General features: G+C 45.2%; 1 protein-coding gene across 1 annotated transcript; it reads right to left on the bottom strand.

The window, feature by feature from the left end:
* Positions 1-237: 237 nt before the first annotated feature.
* LOC133389576 (cytochrome P450 2C21-like) lies at positions 238-18709 on the bottom strand. Its single transcript, XM_061637512.1, has 9 exons — positions 18539-18709; positions 16818-16980; positions 13951-14100; positions 12222-12382; positions 8174-8350; positions 3777-3918; positions 2518-2705; positions 1641-1782; positions 238-419 (listed from the first exon to the last, which is right to left on the bottom strand). Exons 1-9 carry the CDS (start codon positions 18707-18709, stop codon positions 238-240), a joined length of 1476 nt encoding a protein of 491 aa, XP_061493496.1.
* Between the last annotated feature and the right edge of the window lie 557 nt (positions 18710-19266).

The following is a 19266-nucleotide window of genomic DNA, read 5'->3' as shown; positions in this document are numbered from 1 at the left end:
ACAGGAGTGGGTGAATGGAAGGAAAAACTACAGTGACAGAGAGAAAACATGGCCATGATTAGTCATTAGGGTGCAAAACATTATAGGAAGAGCATGAATGGGTATGTGAACCCATTCAGCAGGGACTTAAGGTAAAAGAAGATCCACCTGTATGAAAACAGAAATATATTTGTAATCTTGCTTCTGCAGGAAATCCACCTTTGTTCTGCATGCAAATATGTTCTTTCACTCTGGAACCTAATAAGGAACTGCACAGATCTTATAGGGGTGTGGCACCATTGCTAATCCCCCTGTCACTGGTTCAGTGTTGATACTTTTAATTCCTTCCGGAAGTTGGAGTTTAAAAGCCCGCAGAAGGTTTGTGAAGACAATGAAGAGTTCAGTCTGTGCCAAGCGCTCACCCACACATACACGATGTCCTGCACAGAGAGGAAGGAAAAGCATTGATAACTGGGTTGGCTGGTTGTGCTTATTCCTTAGTTGGAAGTAAAAAGTAACCCTGATCCTCAGGGTTAAGTACAGGTGTGTTGCACACTTAAGACTCATCTTGCAAGTCTTAAATTACACACACACAATATAACATACATCATGGGTATCCGCAAGTATTTTTCTTGGGGGGAAGGGGGGAGGAAATAGTTCAGGTTGGCCATCATAACTATCATTGTAGAACCTGACATAGGAGGCAAAATGCCCAGGCACTGTTCTGCTCATTTGTTTTCTGAAAAACTATCCTGCGTTTTTATTCAGTGAATTAAGTTGCAGCAATGATTGATATCGTGGAAAGGAAATTTAGTCAATTTCACACCAAAGAAAATGTGTGTTCCCCCCCCCCACATGCATTTGTAAACATTAAAAAAAATATATTCAGCCTGGGCCAGTGCAGATAAAATCCATATTATTGTACCCACATTGCAGGAAGTGGATTATTAATTAATTAATGCATTTATATCCCACTTTTCCTCCAAGGTGCTCAAAGTTGTGTACATGGTTCTCCCCTTCCTAATTTATTCCCAACAACAACCCTGTGAGGTAGGTTAGGCTGAGAGGCAGTGACTGGCCCAAGGTCACCCAGTGTGCTTCACGGCTGATTGGGGATTCAAACCCTGGTCTCCCAGGTCCTAGTCCAGCACTCTAGCCACTACATCACATTGGCAGTACGCCAGCCCTGCAAAGTAACAAGGGATTAAGGATGGAGGAGAAATCCAATTCGGTTTACATTCAAACCCGAATCTATCAAATTCGTGCTTTCCAAAACAGTAAGAGAACCGAAACACAGCCATCCTTTGAAATTTGCCCATATCTGAAGTTCGTGATGCAGCTCTCCAATCAGTGATTACAAAAATGCATATATTCGGGGAAAGTGTGCATAAAAATGAATATATTCGTGAAAATTACATATATGTATTATATCTGGGGAAAGTTGCTTGCAAAAATGTGTATTTTAGTCAAAATCTGCATACAAAAAGTCTTTATTAAGATAAATTTGCACTAAAATGCTGAAGAATTTTCCTGTGTTGTTTTTTTAAAGAAATTTGCCAACTGCTGCAGAAATGCAGAGAACTGAATTTAAGACTGGGAAAAATGAGACCCAGAGAAAACCAGAAGTGACAGACCTTCCCATCCCTAGGGGGCACATTTACCTACTGCAAAGGGAATGAAGGCTTCCTTGCAGAAGAAATGTCCATCCTTATCCAGGAAGTGATTCGGGTTGAACTGATGAGGTGTCTCCCAGTGTTCAGGGTCATACAAGACAGAAGCTACATCTGGGATGATGACAGTACCCTGAAGGAAAAACAAAACCTCAGTTTCAACATATTCATGTTTGAACAGATAAATGAGCTCCTGGATAGATCTGCACTGGGTGATTTCTTCATTCCATTCTCCACTGCTGATGTGGTTGCAAAAGGTTTTAGGAGTGGGTTTTCTGCATATTCACTTCAGCTGGACAGAAGATGTGAAATCACAGGAGGAACCGAATCTTAAGCGTTTTCATGGAAATGGACTGCCTTCAAGTCAATCCCGACTTATGGCTACCCTATGAATAGGGTGTTCATGGTAAGCGGTATTCAGAGGGGGTATACCATTGCCTCCCTCTGAGGCTAGTCCTCCCCAGCTGGCCAGGGCCTGCTCAGCTTGCCACAGCTGCACAAGCCAGCCCCTGCCTTGTCCACAACTGCCAGCTGGGGGGCAACTGGGCTCCTTGGGACTATGCCGCTTGCCCACAGCTGCACAGGTGGCAGGGCACGTAACCCCTGAGCCACTCCCTGTGGGGGTGATATTTAGCTGGCGTTGACACCCAGGAGACACGAGCAGGGATTTGAACTCCCAGACTCTGGACTCCCAGCCAGGCTTTCCTCCCCACTGTGCTATATCTGCCTCTGTTTTCATATGATATTCCATATTGCTTATTCCATATGCATCCCCCTGTCAGTGGGGCAGTGGAATCCACTCCGGGTTTTAGTCTGACATGGAGTCACCAGCCACCACTGCTGTGCAGAAGGAGGACAGCCTGTATACCTTCTTAATACGAAATCCCTGCAAGGTTATGTCCTTTATACATTCTCTGAAGGATCCAACCAGCAGAACATTGCAGAATCGCTGGACCTCGTGGATGACAGCGTTGGTATATGGCAGCCTCTTCCGATCCTCATAACGGATTTCGTGAGAAGGTGTCAGGATGGCATGTAGCTCCTGTTGGACCTTCTCTGGTGGGAAAAACACAGTATATACAGTATATGTGGAGAGAGAAATAACCATGGCAAGTCAGATCTTAAGGGGAGAAAAATGTATTATTGTGCACAGAGTACCCCATGTGACTTTGGCAATCATTAAGATAAGTTAATACTTTATCTGTGTCAGGACTTGGGAATCTTTTGCAGCCTTCTGCAAAACCTTCCGGGGGAGCCCTTGCCAGTGCTGCGTGGGGCCAGAGGCAGAAGGAAATGGAGCAGTGAAGGAAAATTTTAATTTTGAACAGGAGACTAGTTTCTACACACACACTCAAACACAGCCCTCTGTGTCCTCCCCCCAGGCACACGAAAGACATTGTTGGAGTCCAAGTTTCCAGTCAGGCAAAAGCATCCAGGATGCAAAACAGAGCCAGCGAAGGGCATGGCTTGGGAAGAGTTAGTGAGGGCCAGGTACAGAAGCCTCTGGGGCCACATTTGGGCCCTGGGCCTGTTGCTCCCCAACCTTGATCTACGTGGTAAGTATTTCATGGTGAAATCAGACTTGCTGCTCAGTTACCAAAAAATGTTAAGAAGACCAATAATTGGGTGTTAGAACAAATTAAACCAGAATTATCAGTAAAAGCTAAAATGATGAAACTGAGGTTATCATACTTTGAACACATCATGAGAAGACGTAATTCACTAGAAAAGACGATAATGCTGGGGAAAACAGAAGGGAGTACAAAAAGAGGAAGGCCAAACAAGAGATGGATTGATTCCATAAAGGAAGCCACAGACCTGAACTTACAAGATCTGAACAGGGTGGTTCATGACAGATGTTCTTGGAGGTCACTGATTCATAAGGTCGCCATAAGTCGTGATTGACATGAAGGCACATAACAACAACAAATGGTGGTGATGGTCGTCTGTGGGTGGGCATGATAGCTGTGAGGCAAGGTTTTGAAATCACCTCTTTGCTTCAGAGGAATGGACTGCTAAAATCTCCTCTCTCGTTCAGCCAGTTGTGCGCATGGTAACACTGACCTTCCTGCAATGTCTGGTTTCTATCAAACAAAGCATGCTGGGGCTTTTTAATAGAAGCCTTACCTTGGACATCAGGATGAGCTACCATGTATGCGAGAGCCCAGAGAAGCGTTACGGAGGTTGTCTCTGTCCCTGCTGCGAAGAAGTCCGTGATGACGTGGAGCATGTTTTCTTCATCGAATGTGCTGTAGGGGTCATCTTTGGTCTGTTGATGTCCACAAGAGAAAAGCAAGGTTAAAGTGATGGCTGCCTCTTTGCGTCCACAGCCCCTCGCCTCTTTCCTTTTCTGGGCCCCTTGACAGCATAAATTCTGTCAGTGGTGGCTGGTGCCCGTTGGGACTGGTATGGCGGAAGACGGGGAGACCAAGAGTAGGCAAAGCCCAGCGCCAATTGCAGGACCTGCCCATACGACTGTATAACCTGCAATGTTAGAGCCTTGTGTCCTCATTAATTCACCGCCGTCCATATGATGTTGCAAGCTAGTATGGATTTTTGCATTCACAAATCCCCATTAGCAAAAATGTAAATGTACTGCCTTCAAGTCGATCCCGACTTATGGCGACCTTATGAACAGGGTTTTCATGAGGCTGAGAGGCAGTGACTGGCCCAAGGTCACCCAGTGCGCTTCATGGCTATGTGGGGATTCGAACCCTGGTCTCCCAGGCCGTAGTCCAACACCTTAACCACTACACCACACGGGCTCTCCCATGAGCAATGCCACCAAAAACAGATATGCTTTTCTAAACTGATCATCAATTGCATTAACGTCCGTGCGCTCGGATGCAACGCTGTGGACTTTCCTGCAATAGCTGGTCCATGGGTGTTCCTCCATCATATGCCAAGCCCCTTGTCTCCTTCCCACTCAACAGCACATCCACAAACCTGCGCATGCATGGAAATAAAATGACAACAGATATACGTTTCTGCATTCTTCCAAAAAAGGGCGCAAAAAGCAAATGACCGTTATGGACCAATCACTGAAAAGGGGTGGACTTAGGGAAGTGGCCAGTGCTAAAGCAATTTTAATGATGACCAAAAAAAGCCCATACATATGGGCGTTTAATAATTGGCTTTTCACAATACAACCACAAACAGGATATGTATGGATGTCAAAGCCATCAACCGAATATGGAAAATGTGGATTTTTCAGTTAGGTATGGGAAGAACAAAGGACAAGTACGAGTAGCGCTGTGACTAATGACGCAGCTGGGTCAAAGCCGAAAGGAAGCCCAGAGGCTGATGCACACAGATGCGAAAGGAGAGTCTGGAGTTGTACAACGCACACAATAGGAACATGGAATGTGAGAAGCATGAACCAGGGAAAGTTAGAAATTGTCAAGCAAGAAATGGAGCGTATCAACATTACAATACTTGGCGTGAGTGAATTAAAATGGATGGGAATGGGACATTTTCAACCAGGCAACTACAAAATATTGAGACATGAGTCACTAGAAAAGACAATAATGCTGGGGAAAACAGCAGGGAGTAGAAAAAGAGGAAGGCCAAACAAGAGATGGATTGATTCCATAAAGAAAGCCACAGACCTGAACTTACAAGATCTGAACAGGGTGGTTCATGAGAGATGCTCTTGGAGGTCGCTGATTCATAGGGTCACCATAAGTCATTATCAACTTGAAGGCACATAACAACAACAAATGGACAGGCCCACAGACAGAGCCAATGGCAGGCGGAGCCAACCAATTCTACTTTTGTCCCCATCCTTCTCCCTGCGGAGTTCTACAAAACCAGCTGTCAACTTTACTTCTTTTTTAATGTTTTGAACTTTCAAGCAAATAAGGAACTGGGAACTAGGAACCAACTTCAGTGTCGTAACTCAAAGGTGGCACAAACCAAAGCAGGCTTTCCCTCCCCCATCGCATCCCATCCCATCCCGGGTAACCGAGGGGGCTGTGGATGGCATGTTGCTTCCATTGCAACTCCCACCTTGCCTGGCTGGGGATTTCTTGGCTCGCGCCTGCTTGCTCGCTCACCCTCCACTAGCTCCCTCGATCGTCCTCCATTACAGGAACTTAAATTCAAATTTCCCGCCCTTGCATGCAAGCGCCTGCGTTAGTGTGCTTCGGTGCAGGGGGGGAGAGCACACGTCATATTCTGTGGACCAATTGGCTCATACGGGCGGAGTTAGAGGTTGGACTTTGGGAAAAACCGGAAAAAATGTTTGATGTGTGGCCGCAAAAACAGTGGTTTTCTGAACATTAAAAAAAGCAAAAAAACAGGCGAAGTGGGGACTGGTCAATCACAAAGCGAATAGGGAAAATGTGGATTATCCGGGTGAGTTTGGATGAGCCCTAAGGAGGAGGAAGCCAGCCAAGAGCCAAGGCATTCTTTCCAAAAAAGTGCACAGAAAGCAAATGACCGTTATGAACCAATCACTGAAAAAGGGTGGACTTAGGGAAGTTGGCAGTGCTAAAGCTATTTTAACAACGACAAAAAAAGCCCATACATATGGAAGCTTGATAATTGGCTTTTCACAATAATCCAACCAGAAACAGGACATGTATGGATGTCGAAGCCATCAACCGAATATGGAAAATGTGGATTTTGCAGTTAGGTATGGACGGGCCCACAGAGACACAGCCAAAGGCAGGCGGAGCCAACCAATGCTACTTTTGCCCCCATCCTTCCCCTGCTGAGTTCTACAAAAGCAGCACTAAGACTAAGGAGGAGGAGGCCAGCCAACAGCCAGGGCCACCCTCTGGAGTGGTTGTAAGTATCAAGGCAGAAGTGGTTGGCGGAATCAAGGAAGAGGATGATGGGGCTGTGCCCTATTTGCTCTAATGGACCAGCCTCCCAGTATCCCAGTACTATGCTGCAATAAAGGCAAGGGGAGACCCTACTTGAGGTCCCAGTGACAATTATGATACGCTGTATAGTGACCCATGACAAGGCCTTCTCTGTTGTGGTACTCACTTCCATTAGAAATCTAGTTGTCCTCATTGTCACTATCAGGTGAAGGAATCTAATTCCATCATACAGGTTTAAATTACTGCTTTTCTGGTTCTTTTTTAATGTTGAAATACTGCACTTTAGCAATTTGTTGTTGGCCACCCTGACATCCCTTTGGGATGAAGGGTGGCCTAGAATGTAATAATAAGGAAATAATGGGAATGGAATGGACTGCCTTCAGTAGATCTTGATTTATGGCGACCCTCTGAATAGAGTTTTCATGGTAAGCAGTATTCAGAGGGGTTTACCATTGCCTTCCTCTGAGGCTGAGAAGCAGTGACTGGCCCAAGGCCACCCAGTGAGCTTCATGGCTGTATGGGGATTCGAACCCTGGTCTCCCAGGTCATAGTCTGACACTCTAACCACTATGCCACACTGGCTGTCAAGCAAATAAATATATGTCTAATAACAGCAACAAAAATAGGGTTTCAACCCCCCCCCTTCTTCTAAAAGTTAGGCTGCTGAAATGACGAAAAGCTTGAGCAGGAAAACTAGAGGCCCCCCCCTGCACCATACATTTAAATAAATGTCATACCACTTTAAACAGTCCTGTCTTCCCCCAAAGGTTCCTGGGAACTGTAGTTTGATAATGAGCTGAGTGTTGTCAGGAGACCCCTCTTCCCCTCACAAAGCTACAATCCCTAGAGTGATTTAACAATCAGTCCCTATTCCCATGGAACTCTGGGAATTGCAGCTCTGCAAGGGGAATAAGGGCTCTCCTCTCGGCACCCTTAACAAGCTACAGTTCCCAGGATCCTTTGGGGGAAGACAGGACTGTTTACAGCACTATGTGGGGCTTGAACCTGGGACCTTCTGCATGCAAGCCGTGCTGGCTGGGGCTCAAAGGAGTGGGAGTCCAATAGTATCTGAAGGGCCACAGGTTCTTTGCCCCTGCTTTTGATTTTGCCCAAGAGGTTGCACAATCTCTTGCAAAGCATAAGGACTGCCATGGATCTGACCCAAAGGTGGCCAACATGGTGACTTCCAGGTGTTGTCGGACTACTGCTAGCCCCAGCTAGCATAACCAATGGTCAAGGAGGATGGGAAATGGAATTAAACAATATCTGGAGGGCACCACATTGGCGACCCCTGATCTTACCTTTGGAGCACTGCTCTTGTGCAAGTATTTCCAGAACAGAACCATCAGCTGTTTCCTCATGCTCTTTCCTTTCCCTAGATGCAGACCCATCAAGCCAGTGTGGTGTAATGGTTAAGGCATTGGACTATGACCTGGGAGACCAGAGTTCAAATCCCCACTTGGCCACGAAGCTCACTGGGTGATCTTGGGCCAGTCACTTTCTCTCAGCCTAACTTACCTCACAGGGTTGTTGTGAGGATAAAATGGGGAGGGGAGACCCATGTATGCCACATTGAGCTCCATGGAAGAAATGTGGGATACAAATGTAAGAAAGAAATAAATAAACCTGCAGCTGTCTGTATGTACTGGTACGTCACCTGTTCCTTCAAACCATCTCTAGCTCCACATAACTTACTTTTTCTATCTGATCCAGATAGTAGTCAATAAAATCCTGTGGGTCGTTGGGGTTCCTCGTCTCCTCATGGCTTCTGATCTCACCCCTTATAAATGTGTGTCCGTACTCCAAGCAAGCAAAAGCCTTCTGGTGAGGTCCAGGCACATAGGGCATAAGCCATGGGAAAAGATCGTATGCCTGGAGACGGAGAGATTAAAGAGGATGCTCTTATTTATTTATTTATTTATTTATTTATTAGTCGCCCATCTGGCTGGCTGTCCAGCCACTCTGGGCGACGTACAAAATAAAAACATACAAATACATTAAAACATTAAAAATCTCAACAATAATAATAAAACCTAGCCCACCCCAAAAGCCTGCCTGAAGAGCCAGGTTTTCAAGGCCCGGCTGAAGCTCATCATAGAGGGGGCATGGCGGAGATCATTTGGGAGGGAATTCCACAAAGTGGGGGCCACCATTGAAAAAGCCCTCTCCCTAGTTCTCACCAGTCTAGCTGTTTTAACTGGTGGGATAGAGAGAAGGCCTTTTGAGGCTGATCTTGTTGGGCGGCATCGCTGCTGATGCTGGAGGCTCTCCTTCAGATAGACTGGGCCAAAACCGTATAGGGTTTTAAAGGTCAGAATTAACACCTTGAATTGGGCCCAGAAAACAACCGGTAACCAGTGCAACTCCTTTAGCACTGGCGTGATGTGATCTCGCCGGTGGCTGCCTTTAATCAGGCTAGCCACCGCATTCTGTACCAGTTGCAGCTTCTGGACCGTTTTCAAGGGTAACCCCACGTAGAGCGCATTACAGTAGTCTAGGCAAGAGGAGACCAGGGCATGTACCACCGATGGGAGCAGATGATTGGGAAGGTAGGGGCGCAGCCTCCGTATCAGATGGAGTTGATACAGCGCCACCCAGCTCACAGCCGAGACCTGAGCCTCCATGGACAGTTGGGAGTCAAGAATGACCCCCAGGCTGCAGACCTGGTCTTTCAGGGGCAGTTGTACCCCATTGAGCACCAGGTCAACATCCCCCAACCTTCCCTTGTCTCCCACAAACAGTACCTCAGTTTTGTCAGGGTTCAGCTTCAGCTTATTCCTTCCCATCCAGCCACTCACCGACTCCAGGCACTTGGATAGGGTTTCTACAGCCAACCTTGGTGAAGATTTGAATGAGAGATAGAGCTGCGTGTCATCCGCATACTGGTGACACTGCAGCCCAAATCCTCTGATGATAGCCACCAGCGGCTTTATATAGATGTTGAACAGCATCAGGGAGAGGATGGAGCCCTGTGGCACCCCACAAGTGAGAGGCCAAGGATCCGAAACCTCATCCCCCAATGCCACTCTCTGGTACGTACCAGAGAGGAAGGAACGGAACCACTGCAATACAGTGCCCCCTATGCCTAACCTCTTCAGGCGGTCCAGAAGGATACCGTGGTCAACGGTATCAAGAGCCTCTGAGAGATCCAGGAGGACGAGGAAGGTGCATTTGCCCCATCCAACGCCCTCCTCATATCATCCACCAAGGCGACCAAGGCCGTTTCAGTCCCATGTCCTGGCCTGAAGCCTGATTGAAATGGATCCAGATAATCTGCTTCCTCCAAATGCGCTTGCAACTGCTTCGCCACCACCCGCTCAACCGCCTTGCCCAGGAATGACAGATTTGAGACTGGGCGAAAGTTGTTCAGATTTTGGGGATCCAAGGGGGGCTTCTTTAGAATTGGTTTTATTACTGCCTCCTTGAGAGCTGATGGCATTACTCCTTCTTCCAGGGATGTATTTACCACCATCTTGATCCCCTCGCCCAGTCTGTCCTTGCAGCTCATAATGAGCCACAATGGGCAAGGGTCGAGTAAGCAAGTGGTTGGCTTTAAGGTTGAAAGCACATTGTCCACTTCATCAGAAGGAAGAAGCTGGAACCAATCCCACATCACTGGAGCACCACTGGCCACCTCTGGCTCGCTCACTGTGTCCACAGCGCACAGAATAGCACTCTTAATACGATCAATTTTCTCTGCCACATTAGTTGTAGCTCCTTGAAGGGCATGTGGGTGTAGTTTGGCAGTGTGTGCAAAGACTTTCCATGACCACATAATTATGGCACGTGGAAGGGATCTTGTACGATGAAGAGTCAGTCGCTTCTTCAGCACTGCTTCCTTAGAGAAAACTGGTAAATAAACTTAACTTGTTTAATTGATTGCGAGTTTGGCTTTTGTCTCTGGAGGACCAACATTACATTTATTTATTTAATAGCCCACCCTTCCTCCAACGGAGCCCAGGGTGGCAAGCATGTCAGTGCTAAGACCATACAATTAGAACTTCTAAACATGGTTAAAACAACATTCTAAAAACAATGAAAAACAACCTTCTAATGTAGAATGCCAAGACTAGCATTTTGTAAAACTGTCAAAAGCCCACTAGCCATGATGAATGCTGTTGGAGGCAGTATGCTTCTGAATGCTGTTGCACTCAAGTCCTGCTTGTGGGCTTCCCATAGGCATCTGGTTGGCCACTGTGAAAACAGGATGCTAGATGACGGCTGCTTTCACACTAGACTTTATTCCGTTTTTCTGACCATTTCTTACCTGGTAATTTGCACGTTATATTTGATCTTTCACACAATGTACAAGCTAGCTCCGGAAATCTAGTGGAATATAGTGCAAGTTTAGTGCAAATTGCCGTGATAAATAATACCAGAAATAATCCATTTGCAAGGCTGGGAACCTGGAAAATTGTGGGACTTTTTCGCTAGCTGCAGCTGCGCATGTGACAGGCATCCCAGCATGCAGTGCGTTCCACCCTTTAGGCATGCGAGCTTTTTTTGCCTGATGAAAATTGTACCAGTATTCCAGCATAGATGTGGGTAGCAGCAGAATTTCCCACACACCCTCCTGTATCTATACAACTAAAAAAAATATATATGTCAGATGCTAAAGGGAGAGGGGTTGCATGGCGATGGGACAAGATCTTAGACCTCCTACACAGCGGGGAACTACAGTGTGCATGTGTGAGGGACAAAAACAAGACATTCATCGCAGATGTGTGAAAGACAGTTGCACAAAATGCCAGTATATCAACCGAAAAAGCCACAGTTCCTTAATGCAACAGGTATTACAGTGTGAAAGGAATTTTAGAAATCAGAACAGAAGAGCTACCATTATACTTTCTATAACTTTATAATCTATATTCAAAAGTGATCTTGACCTATAAAACTCTAACCTAGCAAAATCCTTCCCCTCTTTAGGAATTAATAACGCTCTTGCCTTGTTCCAGCTATCAGGAATTATACCTCTATCTAAGCGATAATTATACAAACCTTTCAATATCAAAGCCAAATTTTCACTGTAAATTTATTTATTTATTGTATTTATATCCTGCCCTTGCTCCAAGTAGGAGGAAATTCCATTCCATGTCCATCTGGATTAGCAATGGGGGAGAATATCCACTAAATCGGACTGAGTACCAGATTTCAATTGAATCCAACAGTCCGCTATCTTTTCAGACTGGTACTGATTTCTTGCGGTGGGCCGTGGCTGTAATCAGCACAGTTCCCCCCCCCTGATTTTACCTAATTATCTTCGTAATTTCCTCTAAATTGATGCATTCGTAACAGTGTGTAGGTGTGATAAATAGGAAAAAATAAACCACGTGGAACACCGCAATCATTTACATAAGCATTTACGTTAAAAATTACTCAGTTTCTTTTTGCAAGCAACCCCCCCCCCCAAAAAAATACCAGATCGAATTGGCAAGTAAAAAAGCAAGAGGGAACAACAAGAAAGGTGGATGGGAATACAAGCGGATCTCAACTAGGCAGCGAACCCCATTCTTAATCTGAACCTGGGGCTTTTCTTTTCTTTTGCTTTCTGAATATATTCTCTTATTTCTTCTTTGCTTATTGGCTTGTTTAATATACCATTATGAGATCATATTATCCTGGGCAAGTGGAGATCACCAAAAACTACTTGATCAGACCCATCTGTGGATTTTGAGATTTGTATAGCATTTTCTAATACTTAAAAAAGGCTCATTTTGTTTTTAAAAGGGGGGAGGGAACTCACAATGTGAAAGGGGCTGGGCAAAAAATGGAACATAAACATAACAGCCTTAACCAACTCCCGGAAGTTTTCATCATCATAAGAGAAGGGATGCCCAAACACCACAGATGAGATCACATTGGAGACCGTATGGAAGATGGCGAAGGAAGGGTTCATGGCCTGCCCTGAAAAGACAGCATAATAAATGGTCATCACTTAACATTCAGACCTGTCTATTACTGAGCCAAATATTTTCCCCCGAAAGGCCAGCAGGAAATCTAGCAGTTGGGGGGAAGGAGGTTTACCATGAAAACGCCCATGTTCTATTTCTTAGTTGTTGATTCCACTGGGGCCAGTAAGCCTCCTGCTACCTTAGATGTTGCTCTGTCAGCAGCAAAGCACCCTCCTAGCTATTGCACTGAGAAGGATTCTGGGGTGGAGTCATTTCTGAAGGCTGAGGTGAGGGGCGGAAGGGCTGTCTCCACAGACTTGCAGGTATAAGTACGTGGTTGGGGCACGCATTCCCTGATCTTCTGCATAAATTCCAAAGCTTCAGCAGGCACAGTCTACAAATGTCCATGTTTTTCAGTCTGCACACATGAGGCCTAGAAACTTAAGCATCATCATTATTATTTCAGTTTATATCCCACCCTTCCTCCCAAAGAAGCCCAGGGTGGCAGACGCATCAATAATTAAAGTTTTAAACACCATAAAAACAGTCATCTCAGGGTTGCCAGGAACAGTGCCTTTCAGCCATCAAATGCCTGGGTAAACATGGATGTTTTTAAATTCCTGAAAATCAGTAATGAAGGAGACAGAGGCACCTCACCAGGGACGGCATTCCACAAACGGTGAAGTGGCACCGAGAAGGCCCTGTCACGGGTCAGTCTCATGCCACAAACATGTTCACCCAGGGCCGACACCAGCCTACCCTGGGCACACAGCTCCTGCCTGTTCCACCTACCTCTCTCCTGTGTTCTGCTGCTGCGTGTGCTGCATGCGCAGGGCTGCCATCAACCAAGGTGGCGGCGGAGGCTTGTCTAAGGGTCCCTGGCTGTGGTCTGAAGGCACATAAGGCCAGTTCCCTGCTGAAGCTAAGCGGGGTCAGGTCTGGTCAGTGCCTGGATGGGAGACCACCTGGGAACCATATGTAAGCCACCTTGGGTTTCATGAAAAAGAAAGGTGGGGTATAAATGTAATAAATAATAAATAAATAAATAAGGGGCTGATGCCCTGCTGCCATCGTGGTTGATGGCATGCATGCGTGGTATGCTATGTGCACACACATGCCTGCCATGAACCAAGATGGCAGTAGGGGCATCAGCCCCTTAAAGAAGCCTCCGCCACCATCTTGGTTGATGGTAGTCCTGTGTGCACAGTGCGCAACAGTAGAATACAGGAGAGAGGTAGGTGGAGTGGGCAAATGGGCAGGCTGCCTGGAAGCTCCATCCCTGCGATCTGTGGCAGGGATCCTGCCGCGGATCGTGGAAGGGGAGCACTACTCTCCCACCCTAACGAGGGGCCCTTCAGGGGCCCCTCTTGGCTGCAGGGGCCCTTGGCCAGGGCCCGACCTGGCCGCCCTCTAGTGCTGGCCCTGTGTTCACATAAACAGAGACTGGTCCTAACTCTGTGACTGCATTGGGAAATTAACCTTGAGTTTCTCCATTATTAGCACAGGCCCCTAGTACTGATTAGTTCATAAGCTGATAAAAGTGGAGTGTCTTCAGTCTATAGTAATAGGGATGTTTCTGACCTCTTTTGCTTGCGAAGAATTCAACCAGATGATTTGCCTCTTGTTGCACTCGGTACTCCAGGCCCTTCTTCCCCATTCCCAAATTCCGCAGAGTTGTCAGGCTAAAATGCCTCTGCTGCTTCCAGATGTGACCAGTTGCAAACAGAACTCCTGATATTGCAGAATACATTGTAGAAGCATTTTTCAAAGTGTTAAACAACTATTTGGCAGATCTTATGCAAAAGTTGGGGCAACTGCAACCAACACTTTTATTTTGCTTTTAGACAACCTATATGCCATTGGATAACGGGCACATCTTGTGTCAAACAGAGCTCCTTTTTTTTTTTTTTTTGAATAATTGGCTCTCTCCATATATCATCCATATGGAGTAGACTATATGAATAGCCATGAATGCCGACAAGGGTTCTGAAAGGCTGGACATGGTACAAATAAAGTGGACTTTGGCCATTTTTGCCCCCATTTTGTCAGAATTCTCTGGCATCCCTATCTTACATCAGCAACAGGCCAGGTGATGCTCCACCAACACACCTGAGGGCACATCTGTCTTTCAACATCTTGCCACTACTCCCTCCCCCTAGCATTCATCTTCTGAGACAGCTGACTCACTGTGATAAAAGGTAGGGCCGGCCCTGAACCCCAAGGGCCTCTAAAAACAGCTTACAAAAGATTTACACAATACAATCACATTCATTCCACTTGCAAGCAATCTGATCCATCAGTGTGGCAGCACCTATGCTTTGGAATGCCCTGCCCATTGATAATAGGCAGTGCCACAAACAGTCCACGCCATTGGAGCAAGGGGTAGCAACCTCTCCTCAAACAGAGAATGACTTGGCTATGGCAAAGAATAATGCTTGCTTCTTTTGCCATGTTCTGTGCCTGCTCCCCAGCTCAGCAGAGAGGGTGAGCAGATCCAGCCTCCTTATATGTTTGTGAAGCAATTTGTCTAGGAAAGCTTGAGGAATTCAGTCTTTATTAATTCCAATTCAAACTCATCTAATCTGAACCTTCTGGACTGATGTGTAGATTGGCACCTAGTTGTCCACCAGCTTTTGGACTTCCTAAATGAGCCATCACAGCTTTTGTCTCGATAGCCTGACCACTGTTGTCCATGCACTGGTAACCTCCAGGCTGGATTACTGTAATGCGCTCTATTTAGGTCTGCCCTTGGGGTTGGTCCAGAAACTGCAGCTGGTGCAAAATGCAGCAGCGAGACTGCTCACTGGGGCAGGGTATTGCCAATACGTTACCCCTCTGCTGAAAGAATTTCACTGGCTGCCTATTAGCTACTGGACTAAGTTCAAGGTTCTAGTTTTAGTGTACAAAGTCCTATACATCTTGGGACCAGGATACCTGAAAGACTGTCTTATCCCTTATATACCCAGCTGATCCTTGTGCTCTGCAGGTGAGGGCCTCCTGCAGATACCATCTTATCAGGAGGTCTGTTCTGCACAACATAGGAAATGGACCTTTAGTATAGTGGCACCTACCCTTTGGAGCTCCCTACCCTTAAATATTAGACAGACACCATCTCTATTATCTTTTAGGCACCTACTGAAGACCTTCCTCTTTCAACAAGCCTTTTAAGTTGAGACCTTATCACAGCCTGCATCTGTGTTGAAATTGCTTTTTAATATGTTTTTTAAACTTTTCTTTTAAAAAGGTGTTTTCAAAGCTTTTAAAAATGTTTTTAAGATGTTTTAATATATTTTAAAGTCTGTTTTTATTATGTTTTAAAGTGTTTTTAGTGCTTTTGTTTGCCACCCTGGGCTCCTATTGGAAGGAAGGATGGGATATAGAGCTTGGAAAAGTTACTTTTTTGAACTACAACTCCCATCAGCCCAATCCAGTGGCCATACTGGCTGGGGCTGATGGGAGTTGTAGTTCAAAAAAGTAACTTTTCCAAGCTCTGAATCAAATAATGAATAAATGAATGAATAAATAAATGGATACAAATCCATGTAAAAATAAATATTTAAATCTGTATTTTAAAAAGCATTTTCATGCAGATTTCTTTTTAAAAAAAAAATACAGATCGATTCAGGATGAAATGGGCTCAGGAGCAACCACTGAATGGTAGAGCCGAAGGTACCAAATCCAACTCCTGGCATCTTCAGCTAAAAAGATTAGGTAGATAGAGTAGGGCTGGGGAAACTATGGCCCTCTAGATGTTGTTGGACTACAATTCCCATCAGCCCCAGCAAGCATGGTCAATGGTCAGGGGTGATGGGAGTTGCAGTCTAGCGACATCTGGAGGGCCAAAGATTCCATACCCTTGCCTTAGAAAGCCACTGCCAGAGTAGGCCCGAGGTCACCAACCCTTTTTTGACGGCAGTGGGATATTTGGAATTTTGAAAAAGTGCTGTGGATGGCAGTCACAAAATGGCTGCCATGTAGGTGTGTCGGAGATGCCAAACCAGTGCAAACAGGAACTGAGCAACAGGAGCAAATTGTGGATTTTTGACAGGATATGTACTGAGGCCATTCATGGGCATCCTAGGAGGTACTGATGGGCACATTGGCATATGCGGATACCACACTGGCAACCCCTGGAGTAGACAACTCTAAGCGAGATGGACTAATGGTCTATGTATAAAGCATATCTCTTCATCACATGCAAAAGTGACAGGGACTAGAAATAAATGGATTTGTCTATTTCAAACTTTTTTGTCCTTGAACAATATTTTGGGAGTTAATGAAACATTTTGTCTACGGAGCTGACACAGACACTGTTTTATTCTGTATCCTCACCCGCCACCCACCCCAGCCATGGCCCCAGATGTAGAGGCCATTTTGTTGCATCCCATCAAGGAAGAGCTCAGAAATCTCAACACTTCTGCCTATTAACAGAAAGACAGTTAGCTTACCTTTTCCCTTCATTGTGGCAGCCACAAAAGGTGTGACCGGCCTGCCGGTGAGCTCTTCAGAGTGAGTGACCAGGGCCTCTTTCACGGCTTGGAACCCATTGAGGATAATCATAGGCTTGTGTCCCACCCACATGGTGAAGATCTTCCCATAATCCTTTGCAATCTGGAGTTTGGATAATTCCAACAAAAGTTTGTTTTATTTCATTTTATTTTTTAAAACAAACATTACAGGCAATTCTTGTAAAAAAAAAATCTCCCTCCCAAAGTCAGTCCAAGTCCTCCCCCCCTCCCCAGCATCTCCACCTAAGGCAGCCACCTCACTCTGCCTAAGGGGAGGGCCGGCCCTGATACTTCAAATCTCTTTCTGCAACATCTCAGGATAGACCTAAGTGAACTGTGTGTCTACCTGTGAAAACAGAAGTCTCCTAATAACCTCTAGAAATGCAAAGCTCTATATTCAGAAAATTCCATTCATCATCATCAATCATCGTCATCATCATATTGTTGTTGTTGTTGTTATGACTGCACAGTTGCACCATGTGACCTGGTGATAGGATCCAGCCATGGTGAGACCCTAAACCAAATGGCTTCTTGGAGGAAGAAGGACAGAGGAAGCCAAATCCCACACCAAACCACAACACAACTGGCAGCCCCAAGGATCAGTTTGCAAGTTTTTAAAAGTCCCCGTGAAAATTCATCACATTGGCAACCGGGCTAAGTTCAAGGTTCTAGTTTTGGTGTACAGAGCCCTAAACAGCTTGGGTCCAGGATACTTGAAGGATCGTCTTACCCTTATGTACCCAGTCAATCACTGCGCTGTGCAGGTGAGGGCCTCCTCCAGATACCATCTTATCAGGAAGTCCATTCCGCATAACTTATGAAATGGATCTGTAGCGTGGCAGCACCTACCCTGTGGAAGTCCCTCCCCTTAAATATTAGGCAGGTGCCATCTCTGTTATCTTTTCAGCACTTGCTGAAGACCTTCCTCTTTCAACAAGCCTTGTAAGTAGAGACCTTTCCACAGTCTGCGTCTGTTGGAATCGCTTTTTAGGATGTTTTAAAAGTTGTGTGTTGGGTTTTTTAAAAGATGTTTTTAAAGCTTTTTTAAATAATGTTTTTAAAGATGTTATGTTTTAATATACTTTAAAGTCTGTTTTCATGATGTTTTAAAGTGTTTTAGTTTGCCATGCTGGGCTCCTACTGGGAGGAAAAGTGGGATATAAATAAATAAATAAATAAATAAATAAATAAATAAATAAATAAATGTTTAGTGTGAATTGACATTTGTACACATTTTTGTATGCAATCTTGCCTAACCTACATATTTTATCAAAGGATATTTTCCCAATATTATATTTCCCCTAATATAATGCATCTTGTATGCTATTTTCACCAATATATTCATTTTTGTTAACACTTTACCCTAGTATATACATTTTTAATACATTACAAGCCTAGAGAACTACAGTGCAAAATTCACAGAAGTGTGAATTTCGAAGGACAGCTATGTTTCAGTTTGCATATTGTTTCTGAAAGTGCGAATTAGGTAGATTCGCCTTTAAATGCGGACTAAATTGCATTTCTTCCCCATTATGTGCACAATCTGTTACAATTTTGCAAAGCATTCTATGCTTCCTTACCTCTGCTGCTGCTGATATATGAAATCAGTTTTATCTCAATTACTTTGTCACATACTGGAATTCTGGTTGGCAAAGAAATACCTTGGTGTAAGTTTCTTGGCTCAGCCTCAAGTCCAAACGCCAGAGACCTCCGATGATGGGGAGTGGGGTTGGCCCAGGCGGAAAATGTCGACTCGCCTTTCTTAGCTTGAGAAATTGAAAGAACAGAAGACAAACGGTGGCAATGGCAAAGAGCTGAGTTATTCCCACCATTTCCCTGGCTATCTGATTCCTCTCTTGTAGGATCAGCCCGTGTCTGTGATTACTAGGCTGGAGGTGTCTGCTTTGCTAGCCTCTCATCTTCAAGGCGGGCTGTTCATTTTTGTCAAGGCTGTATTGGCACACAAAGGGGCAACCAGCAGGTGGGAATTATAAGATCAAGAGGTGTGGAAGTCATAAGCGTAGGGAGCAATTTGTTCAAACTGTAATTAAGGTATTGGTTTAATAATAGGGTGGGGAGATTGTCTGAGAAGGCAAGGCCATATTCTTCTCTCTCTTTTTAACACCAGAAGAACCTTGTGGAATAAAAGCAGTTCCTTCTCAATGTGCCTCTGGTCTTACAAATACTGTTGTAAAGTCATGCTCCAGTAGTATATGGATGGAACTCAGGTTGTATGTAGGCAAAAAGTCCTTTTGAGCAAGGATGGAGACCTGTGGCCCTCCAGATGTTAGAATCATAGAGTTGGAAAGGGCCTATAAGGCCATCGAACCCAACCCCCTGCTCAGCGCAGGAATTTGTTTATTTATTTAATTTGTATCCCACCCTTTCT

The sequence above is a fragment of the Rhineura floridana genome, chromosome 7 (genome assembly GCF_030035675.1).
Source record: "Rhineura floridana isolate rRhiFlo1 chromosome 7, rRhiFlo1.hap2, whole genome shotgun sequence".
Lineage (NCBI taxonomy): Eukaryota > Metazoa > Chordata > Lepidosauria > Squamata > Rhineuridae > Rhineura > Rhineura floridana.
The sequence above is the reverse complement of the archived record's forward strand: the minus strand, read 5'-3'. Positions and strand labels throughout refer to the sequence as shown.

What these genes read in the sequence shown, in the direction of transcription:
- LOC133389576 (XM_061637512.1), bottom strand. Translation starts at nt 18,709, where the DNA reads ATGGTGGGAATAACTCAGCTCTTTGCCATTGCCACCGTTTGTCTTCTG. An exon ending in TGCCACAATGAAGGGAAAAG is followed by an intron (nt 14,101 to 16,817) that starts GTAAGCTAACTG and finishes CTGCAATATCAG; the next exon opens with GAGTTCTGTTTGCAACTGGT. An exon ending in TGCCCAGCCCCTTTCACATT is followed by an intron (nt 8,351 to 12,221) that starts GTGAGTTCCCTC and finishes CTCCGTCTCCAG; the next exon opens with GCATACGATCTTTTCCCATG.